This window comes from Tursiops truncatus, chromosome 18 (genome assembly GCF_011762595.2).
Source record: "Tursiops truncatus isolate mTurTru1 chromosome 18, mTurTru1.mat.Y, whole genome shotgun sequence".
Lineage (NCBI taxonomy): Eukaryota > Metazoa > Chordata > Mammalia > Artiodactyla > Delphinidae > Tursiops > Tursiops truncatus.
This window is the reverse complement of record NC_047051.1, coordinates 32,626,668-32,644,970: the sequence shown is the minus strand read 5'-3', so window position 1 is coordinate 32,644,970 and position 18,303 is coordinate 32,626,668. Positions and strand designations below refer to the sequence as shown.

At 39.5% G+C, this 18,303-nt stretch overlaps 1 protein-coding gene across 1 annotated transcript in view; it reads left to right on the top strand.

The window, feature by feature from the left end:
* DIAPH3 (diaphanous related formin 3) overlaps window positions 1-18,303 on the top strand; it is a 539,529-nt gene that overhangs the window by 16,295 nt on the left and 504,931 nt on the right. Inside the window, exon 2 of the mRNA XM_073795265.1 lies at window positions 12,297-12,329. Coding sequence (XP_073651366.1) covers window positions 12,297-12,329 — 33 coding nt within the window. The remainder of the gene's footprint in view (window positions 1-12,296; window positions 12,330-18,303) is intronic.

The window sequence follows — 18,303 nt, the reverse complement described above, 5'->3', positions numbered from 1 at the left end:
GATTTTCACACAGCCAAGCCTAGAGTCTCACAGTTCCAGGTATACATATATGTTCTTGGTCCTGATTCTCATCTCTGAATCCCAAGTCCACATTTCTGGGAGAGTGAGGATTTAATTGGCTTTGCTTGGATTTCAGTGTTGAGCTCTGCTCACCTCAGCTGTGGCAGGGTTGGCTCACAAAGAATGATGAAGATTGCTGGTCCCACCCCTATGACATAGAGAAGGGATTGTGTGCACGAGACAGATAAACCCAACAGGTGTCTGCCATATCTGCACATGTGGGACTTTGGTGATGCTAGGCACTGGAAGACTGAGCTTGCCCAATTTAGTTGTTTCTAACCCTGGCTGTATATTAGAGTCACCATGGGGGTAGCTTAAGTACTTATGGCAGGCCCTATCTTTGGGTATTCTGATTCAGTTGGTTTGGGATATTACTCAGGTATTTGTATTAGGAAAAGAAAACAAAAGCTCTTCAGGTGATTCTCATATTCAGATTGAAAAACCACTGGCCTAAATGTTCCCTGCGCTGTGGTATGTCTAGGAGTTCAAAGATAAGGGAAACAAGGTCCCTGCCACTTTTAAAAAAAAGGAAAGAAGGAAAAAAAGACAAACCCACAAACTGCAAGACAGTGAGTGATCAATGACCCAAAGGAATTTTTTTTTTATATACACAGAACATTTTTTTTTTTTTGCTGTACGCGGGCCTCCCACCGCTGTGGCCTCTCCCGCTGCGGAGCACAGGCTCCGGAAGCGCAGGCCCAGCGGCCACGGCTCACGGGCCCAGCCGCTCCGCGGCACGTGGGATCCTCCCGGACCGGGGCACGAACCCGCGTCCCCTGCATCGGCAGGCGGACTCTCAACCACTGCGCCACCAGGGAAGCCCTACACAGAACATTTTTATTACAGGATGGGGATATAGCACAGCAATAGCAGAAGGATATGCAGTGAAAGGGGTCTGGCGATCTCAGGCATAGGCTGACACACAGGACACGTGCTGTCCGCAGGTCTTGAACCACCACCAGCATACATGTAAAGCATTTTGGTACCAGGATGCCCCAAGTCTGTTCATGCTGGGGGTCTCTTACCTACATGACCAGCTTCCCCATTACCACCTGAAAGGAATAAGAGGGACTCAGTGGGTCAACTCCTTTTTTTGGGTAACTTTTATTTATTTATTTTATTTTTGGCTGCGTTGGATCTTCGTTGCTGCATGTGGGCTTTATCTAGTTGTGGCGAGCGGGGGCTACTCTTCGTTGCAGTGCCCGGGCTTCTCATTGCGGTGGCTTCTCTTGTTGTGGAGCACGGGCTCCAGAGTGCGGGCTCAGTAGTTGTGGTGCACGGGCTCAGTTGCTCCGCGGGAAGATCGTGTGGGATCTTCCTGGACCAGGGCCAAGGAACTGTAAACAAAAGGGCTATGGGGGACAGAATTGGGATCTTCATTTCTTGATGATACTGAAGGTTCACCCACCCTTACTGTAAATTTATATGTGCAATACCTACTCAGTCTGTTTTCTTCCCTCACATTGTATTCTCCCCTTTAGCTGTCAGTCTCCTGAGGCCCAGGCAATATGCTGGCTGTAGGGATGGTGCTGGGAAACTGCCACTGCTTAGAGTTCTCAGCCCCAAAGAAAAATCACAGCATGTGAGAGGCCCCAGCAGCTGAAAGGAGGGTGGTCCAATGCAACTGACACCCAGCAAAGCAGAGCTGCTGGCAAAGTGGATTCAACTGTTATTTACTAGTTAAGTTGATTACTTATAACATGTTTTTATACATAAACATTTGTGACTGTTCTGTTAGAAGAATAAAAGCCCATGTCCTTAAGATGGCCTGGGATGGATCTGCCCCTCCTTCCTCTTTGATTTGTTTCATGTTGCTGTTGCCACACTGGCTCCCTCCTTCCTTGAACCCTAGAGGTGCTCTTTCCTAATGGCCTTTGTTCTCCCTGCTCTTTTATCTGAAACACTTTCCCTGATTCCTTAGTCCACTCCAGTCTGCTCAGATGCCACCTTCCCATTCAGACTTATGCCTACCCCAATTCCCACGTTTTAAATTGCAACCCTGCTTTCTGGGCCTGCCTTACTTTGTGCTAATTTTCATTTTTAGCAGAGCTCTCATCACCTTCTAACATCCTCTATAACTTATTAATGTGTTTGTTGTCTGTTCCCCAATAGAAGGTAAGCTTCTTTAGGACAGGAATCTTTGTTTTATTTACTGATGGTTCCCTTGTCAATACATAGAAATGTTTAATATTTGTTGAATGAATGAATGTTTTAGGAATCTGTCATTGTGTAAAAAGGACAAATTCTGTACTACCAGTTTTACCTAAATCATGGCTTAATTTGACTTTAGTTTTAGATCATTGCTATAATGTTTGCATGTTCCTTAGCAAGTATTTATGCACATATGATTAAAAATGCTGCCTTTTCTTCCTGTCAGCATTAAATACCTCTGTTATGGTGCTTATCCCACTGTCTTGCATTTTGGTTATTCAGCTACTTGTCTTGCTGCTCCTTTGGTTGTAAGCTCATAAGAGCAGGGACTGGGTCCTCTTTATATATATATATATATATATATATATATATATATATATTTTTTTTTTTTTTGGCCCTAGACACCCCCCCATCCCTTTTGTTTCTGACTCTACCTCCTAGCACTCTTCTTCTTTTTTTCTTTTAAAATTTATTTATTTATTTATTTATTGGCTGCAGCAGGTCTTAGTTCTGGCACGTGGGATCTTTTGTTGCAGTGTGTGGACTCTTTGTTGTGGCGTGCGGGCATCTCTCTAGTTGTGGCGCTCAAACTCCAGAGTGCACGGGCTCAGTAGTTACGGCACATGAGCTTTCTAGTTGTGGCACATGCCTTCTCTCTAGCTGTGGTGCGCAGGCTCTTTGTTGCAGCATGTGGGCTTGTCTCTAGTTGTGGTGCGTGGCTTTTCTCTAATTGTGGTGCGTGGGCTTCTCTCTAGTTACGGCGCTCAGGCTCCAGAGTGCACGGCCTCAGTAGTTGTGGCACGTGAGTTCTCTAGTTGTGGCATGTGGCTTCTCTCTAGTTGTGGTATGCAGGCTCTTTGTTGCGGTGTGTGGGCTTCTCTCTAGTTGTGGCGTGTGGCTTCTCTCTAGGTGTGGTGCGCAGGCTTCTCTCTAGTTGTGGTGCTCGGGCTCCAGAGCACACGGGCTCAGTAGTTGCAGCGTGTGAGCTCTCTAGCTGTGGCACGTGGGCTCCAGAGTGCATAGGCTCAGTAGTTGTGGCGTGTAGGCTCAGAGCGATTGGGCTCTGTAGTTGCAGCATGTGGACTCTCTAGTTGTGGCACGCAGGCTCAGTAGTTGCAGCACGTGGTCTTAGTTGCCCTGCAGCATGTGGATCTTAATTCCCTGACCAGAGATCGAACCTGCGTCCCCTGCATTGGAAGGTGGATTCTTAACCACTGGGTGGGTCTTCTTTGTATTTAATATAGTGTCTTGCACATGTTGGCAGCCTAATTGTATTGCGTAGTAGAAAAATAGGGTTATGAGGGACTTCTCTGGTGGTCCAGTGGTTAAGAATCCGCCTTCCAATGCAGGGGACGTGGGTTCGACCCCTGGTCGGGGAACTATGATTCCACATGCCGCAGGGCAACTAAGCCTGTGTGTTGCAACTACTGAGCCCCCGCACCCCAACTAGAGAGAATTCCGCATGCCGCAACGAAAGAGCCTGCGTACCACAACTAAGACCCAACACAGCCAAATAAACAAACAAACAAATAAATAAATAAAAGAAAAAAGAAAAAAAGGATTATGAGACTAGGTCTTACTTGAACAATCATGTCTTATTTCTTATACTTTGTTATCATGTCTTCATTTGCATTGAGTTATCAAGTGAGTGGTATTTACCTTAGCTTTCTTTTTTAAATTTATTTATTTATTTTTCGCTGTGTTGGGTCTTCGTTTCTGTGCAAGGGCTTTCTCCAGTTGCAGCAAGCGGGGGCCACTCCATCGTGGTGCGTGGGCCTCTCACTATCGCGACCTCTCCTGTTGGGAGCATGGGCTCCAGACACGCAGGCTCAGCAGCTGTGGCTCACGGGCCCAGTTGCTCCGCGGCATGCATCTGGGATCCTCCCAGACCAGGGCTCGAACCCACGTCCCCTGCATTGGCAGGCAGATTCTCAACCACTGCGCCACCAGGGAAGCCCTACCTTAGCTTTCTTAAGATGGCATGAGATAGTTTACATTTATAATAAGGAAAAATGATAGATTTCTTTTATTTCTGACATTAATAAGTGTCAAAGTAGAAAAATAAAGCTAAGTCAATATATTATTGTTGCCACAGAAATTGAATTTGTGTCAAAAGGATTTGTGCTTGTGATGTAGTGATTCATATAGTTTTCTTGGAATTAAGTCTCTAGCAGGTGACAACATCAATAATTCACAAAACCAAGGAGACTTTTGAGATTGGTTAATTTATATATGTGGATTAGAAAACAAATGAATAATGTGCTTAATGTATTCTGACGTATTTGAAAATATGCATTAAAAATCCAGCCTATTAAAAAGTCTCTGTTCACAGTATTTATTAGATTTTTTAGATTTTTATTTCTTTTACTGTCTCATACATACATTTTTATTTGAAAAGGAACAAATCTATATTTTCTGTTTAGTGTGAAAAGTAATATCCATAGTAATTAAAAGAAACTTTTCTCATTATAAAAATAAATATGCTCATTCCAGACAGCTAAGAAAATACAGAAAAATGTAAAAAAAATTGTTTCAAATCCCACAATCCAGATATATAAAATTAACAGTGGTTCCTGTCTGTTTTTTTCCATAAATGTGTATATTAATGAAGTTAGAATTATATTGCAAATGCAATTTTAAATACAGCTTTGTTTCATGTAACATTATATTGTAAGCATTTTTGCTATGGTAAGACTGTAATTTAATCTTGCACGTATTCTGGGAAGTTTTAGGTTGATTACAATTCTAGCTATTTAAAATAATGCTGTAGTGGTATATATCTATGTATAAGAATACTTGATTGTATTTCTTATTTCCTAAGTATAGATTCTACAAATAGAATTACTAGGTTAAAGAGTAATTACTAGTAGAATTACTAGGTTGAACATAGGATTTGTTTCACCAAATTGTTCTCTCAGAAGGTTTCACCAGATTTATTTCCTTATGGTGATGCTAAAATGTAAACAAATAAAACCCTTCTCAAATATAGAGCAGTGTGATGCGTGGTACTATATAAGTCTCAGGAATATCCAGTCTAAATTCGTGTCTTAGACATGACATCTAAGAGGCTGAGGCACTCTCAGAAATAACATAGTAATTAGATAAACTTCAGGGTGATTTTGGAAGCTCTGGGACCATTTAAAATCCGTCTACAGCTAATATCTTACTTTTCAGCCTTCTCCAGATAATGAAAAAGGTCTTGGGTTCTGATGACCTCGAACCAGACCTAACTTGTAAAGGGGTTCAGGGATTTGAATTGTCTTTTCCTGGACCCGTTGGAGAAGCGTTTTTGATCTGGTAATTTAGTGAAAGAAACTGGAACAGCTGAAGAGAATATCTTAAAATAGGTATGAAGGCTGTGTTACTAGGATTAGTCATTATGTTTTCTCTTTGAAAGAAAAGGAACACTAGAGTTCTGCTAGAATAAAAAATGACTTGTTAGGTGTTCAGCCCCTGTGATGTGTAATTCAGGTGAGAGTTACAAGTAGCAATTTGAGAATTGGTTTTTCTGGAGAGGTGGTTGTTTTCGAGCAGTTATGTGGTAGACTTTTGATCCTTTTGAAAACCTTGTGCCCTCTTAGAAATGAATCTTTTCATGTCTGTAAATGGTTGAATGATGCCTCCTTCTGAAACCTGGTCTTTCACAAAGAAGGAGTCATGGAGAAGGCAGGTCTGGATTCTTGGATGCTAAGGTGCATAAGCCTTGGAAAATGGGCAGTGGACAGGTGTTTATCATCCTAAGATGGGCAGGATTACAATTTTGAGTAAATGAACAGATTAAAAGATGCTGGTGAGCTTTTTCTGATTCTCACCTGTTCGTAACATCGCTCTCACTTTTCTCCACCTCAAACTAAAAAAATGACCACATGAAGAGCGAGGCAGCTTAAAAGCTTTACTTTATAGTATCAAAGAGCCAGCTCTACTCTTGTCCTCAGAGCTGGGAAAGCTTCAGTATTATTTTTGGACCCTCCTGAGCTGTTAAATCTGGAGCCCTTGAAGAACAATATTTTCAGATCTAGGTGTGTTGTGTGGGTGCTGGGGAGATACCTCTTCGACCCATCCACAGGTGTGTTTAGTGTCACAGTTGCTAGTAGTATTATTTCACATTGCTACAATCTTTATAATTGGCATTGATATTAAAATAAAGACAGGTGTGTGGATAAGAAATGTTACTAGATTAAAACACATATTTATAAGTGTATTAGTGGAAGGGAATAAGCTGGACTTTAAAACAAAACTTTGAGCAGATTATAATTATGATTAAACAGATTACGATTAAGAGAGGACTGAGCCTGGCCCTTTCTCCTTAAGGTGTAACTGTGTTCTGTTGATCAGAACCTGTCACCCGTTTTTTCAAGCAAATAGTGTCATGTCGTGGTTTGATATAATGAACAATTTTTGATACTTAAGTACTAAATATATGCTTATGAGATTGAATTATTGTACCTTAGAGAGAGACTAAGTATTTGAATAAGTGATGCAATTGGTGATTCATCCTGCACTCAGAGATCGTTGAATTTTCTTAAATCAGTGCTAATTGGTGCCAGTCACTTCAGGGCACTAAAGCCTGTCCCAACCGTACCAGCTCCCTGTCTCTCACTTCTTTAAAATCCTCTGTGCTTCCTGTCTGCACCCTTGTTTTCATTTGTTTCTGCGACATAGATTTTAAATGAGGCACGTGACAGACGTTGGTCTGTGTGCAGCCCAGGGGATGTTTAATGCTGATAGTGGTGGAGTGTGGTCCCAGACTCGCTGCAGCAGCAGTGCCCTCGAGCCCCTTAAGTGTACAGGTTCCTAAGCCCCACCTTAGACCTACTGCACCAGGATCTTGGGAAGCTGAGGTCCTGCCATCTACTTTTACAAAGAAAGTCTTGGTGTTTTTCTTGTGCACACTAACAAGCTGAAAACCACTTGGTTTGGAGGGTCTAGTTTATGAGAATTGGGTCCAAGTCACTTGTGTTTGGAGGCTTTAATCTTTTTAATTTTTCCTCTTGTTGCTAATTTCTCATAATGACCCAGTTAAGTGGTGTAAACTTAATAGAATTAAATTGCAACAGCTAAAGATTATTCTAAAATATTACTGTGTATTGCCTCTGCTGACAGTGATCCGAGCCTGCTAGCTTGATGCCTGGTGGGCCTTCACATGTCTAAGGACATCAGTGGACAGAGCCTTTGCTGTCTGCTAATCCACATGTGCCAACCAATGAAAGAAAATGTAAAATTTGCTAAAACGCTTAGGTTACAGCTTGGAATCTTTTTTTCATTGCATGTGAACCTCAGGGGTTTGTATGTTGCTTTGTATTATATAATTTATTTGGTCTTTGTTACTTATTTGTCAACTAAGTTGGTGGTGGTGTTCTCCATACCTCGATATTGACAGCATTTTGCACAGTGCTCTGTAAGCTCTGGATCTATTTTTTGACATTATGTACTGTCTTCAATAAAGGTTTTGATGCCTTGCTTAAATGGGAATATAGAGGACGATGTTCTGTGTTTCTGTCAAAACTGCCCCCCCCCCTTTTTTGATTCTATGTTCTTTTGAAGAAAAATCTATAAAGACTTGTTCTCTCTTCCAATTCCAGAGTGATCCTCTTGACCATTCATCCTAGGAACTGTCATTAGCAGAAAACCTGTCTACATGTAGAGCTGCTTTCTTTTTAGGGAGAAATAGAATTAGCAGTTTGAGAAACATAGGACCACAGGAAGAAGGGTGAGGTTTGGCTTGGGAAAAGAGCCCCAGTGTGCTTTAGTACCACACCTTAGCCAATTAATTACCAGTGGTCCTGTGTTCAGAGTTGTTTATATTTTGATATTATCACCACTTTTATTCTATCTCATTGTCATAAAGCATTAACACTATAGAGTCATAGGCCAGGTAATGTAACTAAAGGTCACAAAGTCACATCTAGGTGTAAGTGTTTTAATATATCTAAAATTGTATACTTTTAACTTTTCTCCCCCCTGGCAAATATAACCCTAATGTTGCTATCAGGTTGTTATTTTTAAGAGTGTTCCTATTTGATTCCATTTAATAGTGGTTTTATGATTCTGTTTCCTACTTGGTATGAATGTTAGCAAATTCTACCCATGAACTGGATTGATATGGGCAGTTTCTGTTTTCCCCAACCAGACCATATAGTAAAGAGCATGCTGGTAGCTATAAAACAGAAATACTTCATTTTTTTAAGTGTCTTAGTTAACCAGACATTTGAACAGTATTTCAAGTACTAGTATAAAAGGAATACTTTTTTATAATAAAGTTTTTTTTCTTTTATACATTAAGGATGTCACCCTTGTAGTTTTGTATCTCCAAAAGCAAGGCCAAAACCCCACAGAGTTATCTGAGGATTTTATGTCAGTCGTTCTCTTCTCCCTCTCCCTCCACTTTTTAGAAGTCTGTAATCTAAACAGGTAGGACTTTGAGATAATGTAAACTTTATAATAAACTTGAATTAATATTAACATTCAAAGATCCTACAAAAGGATGCCACTTGATCGAACCTTTACATTTTTTCACTAAATATTTAGTGTTTCTTTCTTATTTTTCCCAATCATATTTGAAGTGGACTGTGATTAGACATTTAAGTTTGTAGGGGAAATTACTCACACTTAGATCTACTCAAATTTTTTAATGCTAGCTTGTGTTTAGTGGTTTCTTTCAGATTGCATGTGGGTAAACAAATACCTATGTAATCTCTGTTTTCTGAAAGCTGAATCTTGAATTGAAACTTATTCTGTCTCTACTGTTTGGATATAGAAACCAACATTTTTAGATGAGTTTTCCAGCTGTTTACTCTGTTAGTCAACATCGCTAGTTCTGTCATGGGCCCTTGAATTTGCTGTCATCATGCCCTACTGGCTTATCTTGCTGGTGGTAAGAATTGATAGATAAGTGTTTCCCAGAAGAGAAGGAATAGTGAACCTGACCTTAACTTCTTGCTTGTCTCTCAGAATGTTAAACTTCCCATGCTTACATCCCTTTGAGTTTTCTTATTTTTCTATGTAAGCATTATAATTCTGTTGTAATTCATTGCGTGTTCTTTTTTGTGAAAGATTGTGTATAATAATATAGCTTGTAATTGGACTTACATGCATGCCTATATAGTGTTTAAAAAACAGGCCAAGCATTTAACAAATTAATTGAGTTGCTAGATCCTCAATGAAATAGTTTAAGGATATTAAAAAAAAATTAAAAAAATACTATGACCAAAAAAATGAATCCTTATGTGTCTTGTTTCTACTCGAGTGACTACTCTTTTTCTGTAAGTTATGAGTCCAACTCTAATTTAAAAGCCTGTCCTATTTTAGGCCATTGAAGGTAAATAAAAATGTTCCTCTTGGTTATTTACATCTTCTGAATTTTACATCATGTAACCTACATTCCCTACGTTTTCTGTATAATACTTTCTGTATCTTCTATGCAGTTTTTAGTTCATAAATCTTACATAGGCCCTAGTGTCATTTCTCTTAAAATTGTTTGTCTGCTTTCATTGTTTCTTTTCTCTTCTTTAACATCACTTTATGGCATTTTCCTCAAGGCAACTCAAACTGGCATTTTGGAATATTTCACTTGTGTTAGTACATGTTTTCGCTTTATTGTGGCATACTATTCCAAGTAGGATTTCTGCATGATACTTTTTCATTAGCCTTACTTTTCAAGCATTAGGCCACTTAGAATGCTGTTGTGTCAGAAGTTGGCTCTATTCCTTTTTCCTTGTCAGAGGAACTTGAAATTATCCCTTTCAGGTGTGATGTGAGTTGTGACTGGGGTGATACCTCTGGTTGGAGAGGGAGAGAGCAATGTGGTTAACCAAATGCAGTGGACTGGAAATCTCTACTAGTGGGAAAGCACACAGACAGTAGCCATGTGGGTTTGGGTTCAACTCTAGTCATGGTCTCTGGGATGAGATTGTGACCCTAAGTGCCTCAGGATCACACCCACTCTCACGGGCCTCTGTGCATACTTGTTAATTTCAACTGCTGAAGTTAATAGTGATTAAAAGTAAATTTTACAACCCAGGATTCAACATTAAACTTTGTTAATCCAGTATTATTATTTCTTTGCTCCTAGGTCAGCATATGTGGTCTACTGATCACGTAATTCAGTCTAGAACTGGCATGATCACTTATCCAGCTGCATTCTCTTTAGTATAAGCAAAGCTCATGCTGTGTCCCTCCAGTTACTGTTTTTCCTGCCGTAGAAGAAGGAACATCTTCTCCGAAAGGGTGGAGAATCTGGGATAGTGATTTACACTGTACAAATTTTTAACCTGGATCATCATTGAGGTAGATTCATGAGCATAAAAGTGCCATCATCAAAAAATCTACAAACAAATGCTGGAGAGGGTGTGGAGAAAGGGGAGCCCTCCTGCACTGCTGGTGGGAATGTGAATTGATACAGCCACTATGGAGAACAGTATGGAGGTTCCTCAATAGAACTACCATATGACCCAGCAATCCCACTACTGGGCATATACCCTGAGAAAACCATAATTCAAAAAGAGTCATGTACCAAAATGTTCATTGCAGCTCTATTTACAATAGCCAGGACGTGGAAGCAACCTAAGTGTCCATCGACAGATGAATGGATAAAGAAGATGTGGCACATATATACAATGGAATATTACTTAGCCATAAAAAGAAACGAAACTGAGTTATTTGTAGTGAGGTGGATGGACCTAGAGTCTGTCCTACAGAGTAAAGTAAGTCAGAAAGAGAAAAACAAATACCATATGCTAACACATATATATGGAATCTAAGAAAAAGGAAAAAAAAGGTCATGAAGAACCCAGGGTCAAGACTGGAATAAAGACGCAGACCTACTAGAGAATGGACTTGAGTATACGGGGAGGGGGAAGGGTAAGCTGGGACAAAGTGAGAGAGTGGCATGGACATATATACACTACCACATGTAAAATAGATAGCTAGTGGGAAGCAGCCGCATAGTACAGGGAGATCAGCTCGGTGCTTTGTGACCACCTAGAGGGGTGGGATAGGGAGGGTGGGAGGGAGACGCAAGGGGATGTAGATATGGGGATATATGTATATGTATAACTGATTCACTTTGTTTTAAAGCAGAAACTATCACACCAGTGTAAAGCAATTATACTCCAATAAAGATGTTAAAAAAAAAGTGCATTCTAGGTACAAGCATGAATGATAAATTTCATTCTGTCAATAAATATTGAATTTATTGATACCTATTTGCCACTTATTCCGTTAGATGATGATTGCTAACACATATCCTTTTATACTTTTCATAGACCTGACCTAATTTCCTGTTTAGGAAATGTGCTTGACACTTTCTCTGCCCTTTTAAAGGTCTAATGCTACAATGAATAAGAAGAAGGAGAATTGGAAATTGATTCCAGCTACTTAAATACAAAATCTTCCCCAGCTCCAGAATTTATAAAAACTTGGATTGTTTTTCCCCCCAAATGCTTAATTTTGCTTTCAACTCCACTTTGCAGGAAACTAATTTATTCACTTTCTAAAGTGGCCTTGTGTATGTCTAGCAAGGAAATTGGCAAAAGGGTTCTCAAAGAAGTAGCAATGAAATTGAAAAGTGTCTACTGTCAATAACTGGTGATAAATCAAACCAATGTTAAAGATGCAAATAGTCATTCTAGTACTCTCTTCTCTTTTATTAGAATTGTTTAAGTTAATTAGCCAGCAAAGTACTTCATTATCTATTATGCTGCATGCTAATGGTAGATTTAAAGTTTCACTTTTATAATTTGAACACTTTTCTGAAAATCTTATTTAAACCCCTATATCCATTGCATTCTAAGTCTGTATGGTAGCTAATACTGTTATTTGGGAGAATATATTTATTGTTCTACAGTGAGGTTTCTAGTTTGTGAGGTTTACAAAGACAAGAAATTTTAGGAGACTATCACATTCAAGGTAACTTTTGTCCATCTTTTTGAGAAAGTGATTAAAACAATATATAATGCATTTTTATCAGACTGTCAGAAACTGAATTACATTCAACTTAGCGTTGTAGAATTTTAAATGTACTCTATTAACTAATATTAAAAAAGCTGTTATAAATTACTGATATGATTGGTTTCTTTCATTTGCAGCATTTAAATATTAGGACACTGACAGATGATATGGTAAGATTATCCTTGATATTTCCTTTGTTGTGAATCTTAACTAACCATGTAATGTTGATGGTGTGCTGCACTAACACCTTTGAAATTGCTACAAACTGCATGTTTTGGAAATGGGACTCTCTTTATAGTGCTAAAGTAAGAGGTAGAACTGGTTGTGAAATACATTAGATTGTTGCTTTCAAATAGTAAAAGGGACTAGTCAATATGTTCATTTAAAAATTTTGTTTAATCACAAGTTGTTAGTCAACTTGGAATCATTCAAATCATCTCTGTTTCTTTGAGGGTGAATCGCACACTTCAAAAATAGGTACAAAGGATAGCTAAAGACATGTCAGCTTTTCAAAAATATGTAGTTGCTAATTAAAGTAAACCAGACTAAAATATCACACATATAGTTTTTAAAAGTTTTGTTTAAAAACGAGAGAACTAAGCATGCCTTATCCTATATTCTGCATGCTGAAAATAATCAGCTTTCTTATAAGTACTTAACATTTTATATCACTGTTACAAATTCTTATACATTCAAATGAATTTTTCTGAGAAGTATATTTTTGAATGTAACTCTTGGTTAACGGTAAAAAATAACAATGAGAATAACAACAAGACCCAAATAAACAGTAGCACCAAAAACACAGAAGCATGATAAGGAGGACCAAGCACAGCACTTCGATAACTAGGATTTGAATTCAGCTTCACTTTATGTCAAATATGAAACAGTGCCTAGAACTCACTGAGCGCTCAAAAAGTGTTTAGCACCCCCAATATCCAAAGTAACATCTTAGGCACGTGGTTTAGGTGGGCATAAAAAGATGAATGAGATGTAGATCTGGACATGCACAATTTAAAAAATTGAATCAGAACGCTGTGTTTTATTCCTCTGGATAGTATCTAAGAAACGGATATTTATGTAAACTTTTCTGGATAACATTTATTTCTCATAGGATAATATTCAGAAATGGTAGTAATATTGAGCACTTATGCAGATTATGTATATAACTTCTCACCCTGCAAGGTGGGTGATGTACTTATTGTAGTGCGGAGTGCATCGGGGCTCAGGCAGCCTAAGTAGGTAGCTTACCCAAGTATGCACAGCTCTCAAGTGGTGTAGCTGTGGCTTGAGTCTTGTTCCATGTAGCTCCAAACCCACACACTTGCTGTGCTGACTTAGCCTTCAGATGGCTCCTAAGGCCAATAATAAAACCATGTGCAATTATTAAGTATTAACTTTTATGAGAATCTACAGTGGTATATTTGCAAAGCCTTATTGAGGTATAATTCACATAGCATGTAGTTCACCCATTTAAAGTGTATGATTCAATGGTTTTTAGTATACTTGCAGAGTTGTAGAACCATCACCACAATCAATTTAAGAACATTTTCATTACCCAAAAAGAATATATATATATATTCTTTTTATATAGAATATACTATATAGAATTTTTATATGAAATATACTATGCCTGTGAATAGTCTCTCCCGAATTATTCCCAACTCGCTCAGCCCTAGGCAATGTCCAGTCCACTTTCTGTCTATAGATTTGCCTCTTCTGGACATTTTATATAAATGGAGTCTTACGTGCGCTTTTGTGACTGAATTCCTCTACTTGGCATGATGTTTTCAAGGTTCATCCATGTTGTGGTGTGTGTGAGTGCTTCCTTTCTGTTGCTGAATAGTATTCTATGTTATGATATTCTTGAGGTTTGTTCATATTTTGTGGGCACTCTACAGTTTTTTTTTTCCTCTTTTCATTCAGATCCCACCCTTACCTTTCTTTCATGACTCTGTCTCTGCACTTTGCCAACACATAATCTCTATTCCAAGTTCTAGAAACAGACTCATGTTGTGGAGTGGCTTCAGTGGGCCACTCTGGAAGCCATCGTGCTCTGATCTTACATTAGTAAATGGGTTCCTCCTCAGTGAAGACTTTCTCTGTCCATCCTGTCTCCATTCCTTGCCTCTCCCCTCATCCTTGCCCCTGGGCTTGGTAGGGTCAGAACTTTTGGGTTTTACCATAGTGCCCTGTGCATATTTTTATCAAAGCAGTACATGATTTATGGTCTGTCTTTTTTTTTAAATTTTTATTGGAGTATAGGTGACTTACAATGTTGTGTTAATTTCAGATATACAGCAAAGTGAATCAGTTATATATATACATATATCCATTCTTTTTCAGATTCTTTTCCCATATAGGTTATTACAGAATATTGAGTAGAGTTCCCTGTGCTATATAGTAGGTCCTTATTAGTTATCTGTTTTATGTATAGTAGTGTGTATATGTTAATCCCAATCTCCTAATTTATCGCTTCCTGCCGTATTTCCCCTTTGGTAGCCATAAGTTTGACTTCCAGATCTGTGAGTCAGTTTTTGTTTTGTAAATAAGTTCCTTTGTATCATTTTTTATTAGATTCCACATATAATATCATATAATATTTGTCTTTCTCTGTCTGACTTACTTCACCTTGTATGATAATCTCTAGGTCCAACCATGTTGCTGCAAATGGCATTATTTAGTTCTTTTTTATGGCTGAGTAAAATTCCATTGTATATATGTACAACGTCTTCTTTATCCTTTCCTCTGTCGATGGACATTTAGGTTGCTTCCATATCTTGTCTATTGTGAATAGTGCTGCAGTGAACATTGGGGTGCATGTATCTTTTCGAATTATGGTTTTCTCCAGATATATGCCCAAGAGTGGGATTGCTAGATCATATGGTAGCTCTATATTTAGTTTTTTAAGGAACCTCCATACTGGTCTCCATAATGGTTATACCAATTTACATTCCCAATTTACAGTGTAGGAGGGTTCCCTTTTCTCCATACCCTTTCCAGCATCTATTTGTTTGTAGATTTTTTTTTTTTTGCGGTACTCGGGCCTCTCACTGTTGTGGCCACTCCCGTTGCTGAGCACAGGCTCCGGACGCTCAGGCTCAGCGGCCATGGCTCACGGGCCCAACCGCTCCGCGGCATGTGGGATCTTCCCGGACCGGGGCACGAGCCCGTGTCCCCTGCATTGGCAGGCGGACTCTCAACCACTCCGCCACCAGGGAAGCCCTGTAGATTTTTTTGATGTTGGCCTATGGTCTGTCTTTCTCACTGGTTTAAACCGTTTGAACACAGAGACAGTGAGTTGTTATTAATACTTCCAGGCATGTTGTCTGGCACATGTTAAGCATTTTCATAAATTAGCTCAACAAATGAAAGAACGAGTCTCTCTTTTGATAACCTGCCTGGTATTGTGGTTTCCTGGGATCTGGACCTGGCTTGGTCCTGGTCAAGCTTCCTGGAGATGGAGTCTTGCCTTTGCACAGAGTAGAGAAGCTTTGACCAGGACCTGATGTCAGCCTTTCTGACCACCTGGCTGGATTTCTGACTGTTGCCTTGACCTACCTTCATCTTAGATGTTCACATGATTGACTGTCCTGGATTCCTTGCTACCCTCTCCTTCCAGGGAAGGATTGAGCAGGCAGTCTAGTTTAGGCAGCTGGCCCATTGTTGTGGAGGTCAGAGAATAAGCACGGCTCTCTTGAACAGGAGACACTGACAACTCAGTTCTTTCTTGGTCATTGTTGATTGATGCCGTGTGGAAAGAGAATTGGACTTGGAATCAGAAGACGCTCGTTGGAAGACAGAACTTCACCACTTAGCTCTGTGACCTTGGCAGATCAATTATTAGATTGTTCACTTGTCAGTGAAGCAGGACTAATTTTATGCCTTCTCTGCCTTCCTCACAGGGTTTTGGTGAGTCTCATTTAAGCTCAAGTATCTTGACTACTGCATTCAGTTCTGTCCATTTTTACCCCCTTTAAAAAATACTTCCCGATGTATGGACAGAGGGGTGGTGTGACTGACTTATTTGCAGTTGACCCTTACAGGGTATGTGTGTTACAGAGCAATGCAGAGCTTTGAGGAGGAGAGGATAGCTGGATATTTTGAGGGCTCTTTAAACTATTTCTGGTGAGTCAGAGCGCAGGGAAACATTTGCCATTATGCTTTGATGTGTGCTAGCGATATGTTTTGTAATTAAAGTTTGCCACCCCTGCAACATGTGTTGCATGTGTGCTTTTAATTTAGAACTTCCTAAAGTGAATAGCCTTTTTTGGGCAGGACTTGAGAGAAGAAATATAAGAATGGCATCTGCTGTAGTCATATGTTTGAATAACAGTATTTTAAAAACATTAGATTGAAACATCCTGGGAAACATTAATGTTAGAAACCCATCTCTTTAGGTTGCTTTGTTAAAGGCCTGCAAAAGTACTTCACATTTCAAGGTTATTTCTTAAATTACTGTCAGAATTTAATTTCATAGGACACTGTTGGGTTAAAGGAATGAAGTATTACTGTAGCCTTGAGGCCCCTAGGCAGATTTAATATACTTTAAACAGCATTTGCTCTACGAATATTTGGGCACCCGCTAGGTATAAAGTGCTGTCCAAGGTGCTAGGGTAATATAAAGGTGAAAAAAATCATTTAGCTTACAACGCTTCATTGTTTATACCTGGGTTGAAAGGAAAGCTTTCCTTGTAGAGGCAAAAAAGCTTGGGAGGAGGACAGTGAAGGGGGGCATGTGTGAAAAGGTAAGCTGGACAAAATTGAATGTGGATGTCACAATGCTGAGTTTTCCATCAAAGTGTCCACTGGGTGTTTCTGTGGGGCAGGCGTTATTTTTGACCTGCTTTTTTCTCCCTTGTCCCTCACAACTATTTGCCTAAAGTACAGCGCTCCTGCTGATCTTCATCTCCCCTTTCATCTCTCTGCAGCCAACGTTACTGCCGTAATCCCTTGTGTGGCCTGCAGCGATGGTTTTCAAGCTTTTTTGACTAGGACCCACAGTGAGAAACACACTTTATTTTGTAGCCCAGTACACATACAGAAATTCTCTCTGTCAAAACGAAAGTTTTTTTTTTTTTTTTTTTTTTTTTTTTTTAACATCTTTATTGGGGTATAATTACTTTACAATGGTGTGTTAGTTTCTGCTTTATAACAAAGTGAATCAGTTATACATATACATATGTTCCCATATCTCTTCCCTCTTGCGTCTCCCTCCCTCCCACCCTCCCTATCCCACCCCTCCAGGCTGTCACAGAGCACCGAGCCAATATCCCTGTGTCATGCGGCTGCTTCCCACTAGCTATCTACCTTACTACGTTTGTTAGTGTGTATATGTCCATGACTCTCTCTCGCCCCGTCACAGCTCACCCTTCCCCCTCCCCATAACCTCAAGTCCGTTCTCTAGGAGGTCTGCGTCTCTATTCCTGCCTTACCCCTAGGTTCTTCATGACATTTTTTTTTTTTTCTTAAATTCCATATATATGTGTTAGCATACTGTATTTGTCTTTTTCTTTCTGACTTACTTCACTGTGTATGACAGACTCTAGGTCTATCCACCTCATTACAAATAGCTCAATTTCGTTTCTTTTTATGGCTGAGTAATATTCCATTGTATATATGTGCCACATCTTCTTTATCCATTCATCCGATGATGGGCACTTAGGTTGTTTCCATCTCCGGGCTATTGTAAATAGAGCTGCGATGAACATTTTGGTACATGACTCTTTTTGAATTTCGGTTTTCTCAGGGTATATGCCCAGTAGTGGGATTGCTGGGTCATATGGTAGTTCTATTTGTAGTTTTTTAAGGAACCTCCATACTGTTCTCCATAGTGGCTGAACCAATTCACATTCCCACCAGCAGTGCAAGAGGGTTCCCTTTTCTCCACACCCTCTCCAGCATTTATTGTTTCTAGATTTATTGATGATGGCCATTCTGACTGGTGTGAGATGATATCTCATTGTAGTTTTGATTTGCATTTCTCTAATGATTAATGATGTTGAGCATTCTTTCATGTGTTTGTTGGCAGTCTGTATATCTTCTTTGGAGAAATGTCTATTTAGGTCTTCTGCCCATTTTTGGATTGGGTTGTTTGTTTTTTTGTTGTTGAGCTGCATGAGCTGCTTGTAAATTTTGGAGGTTAAT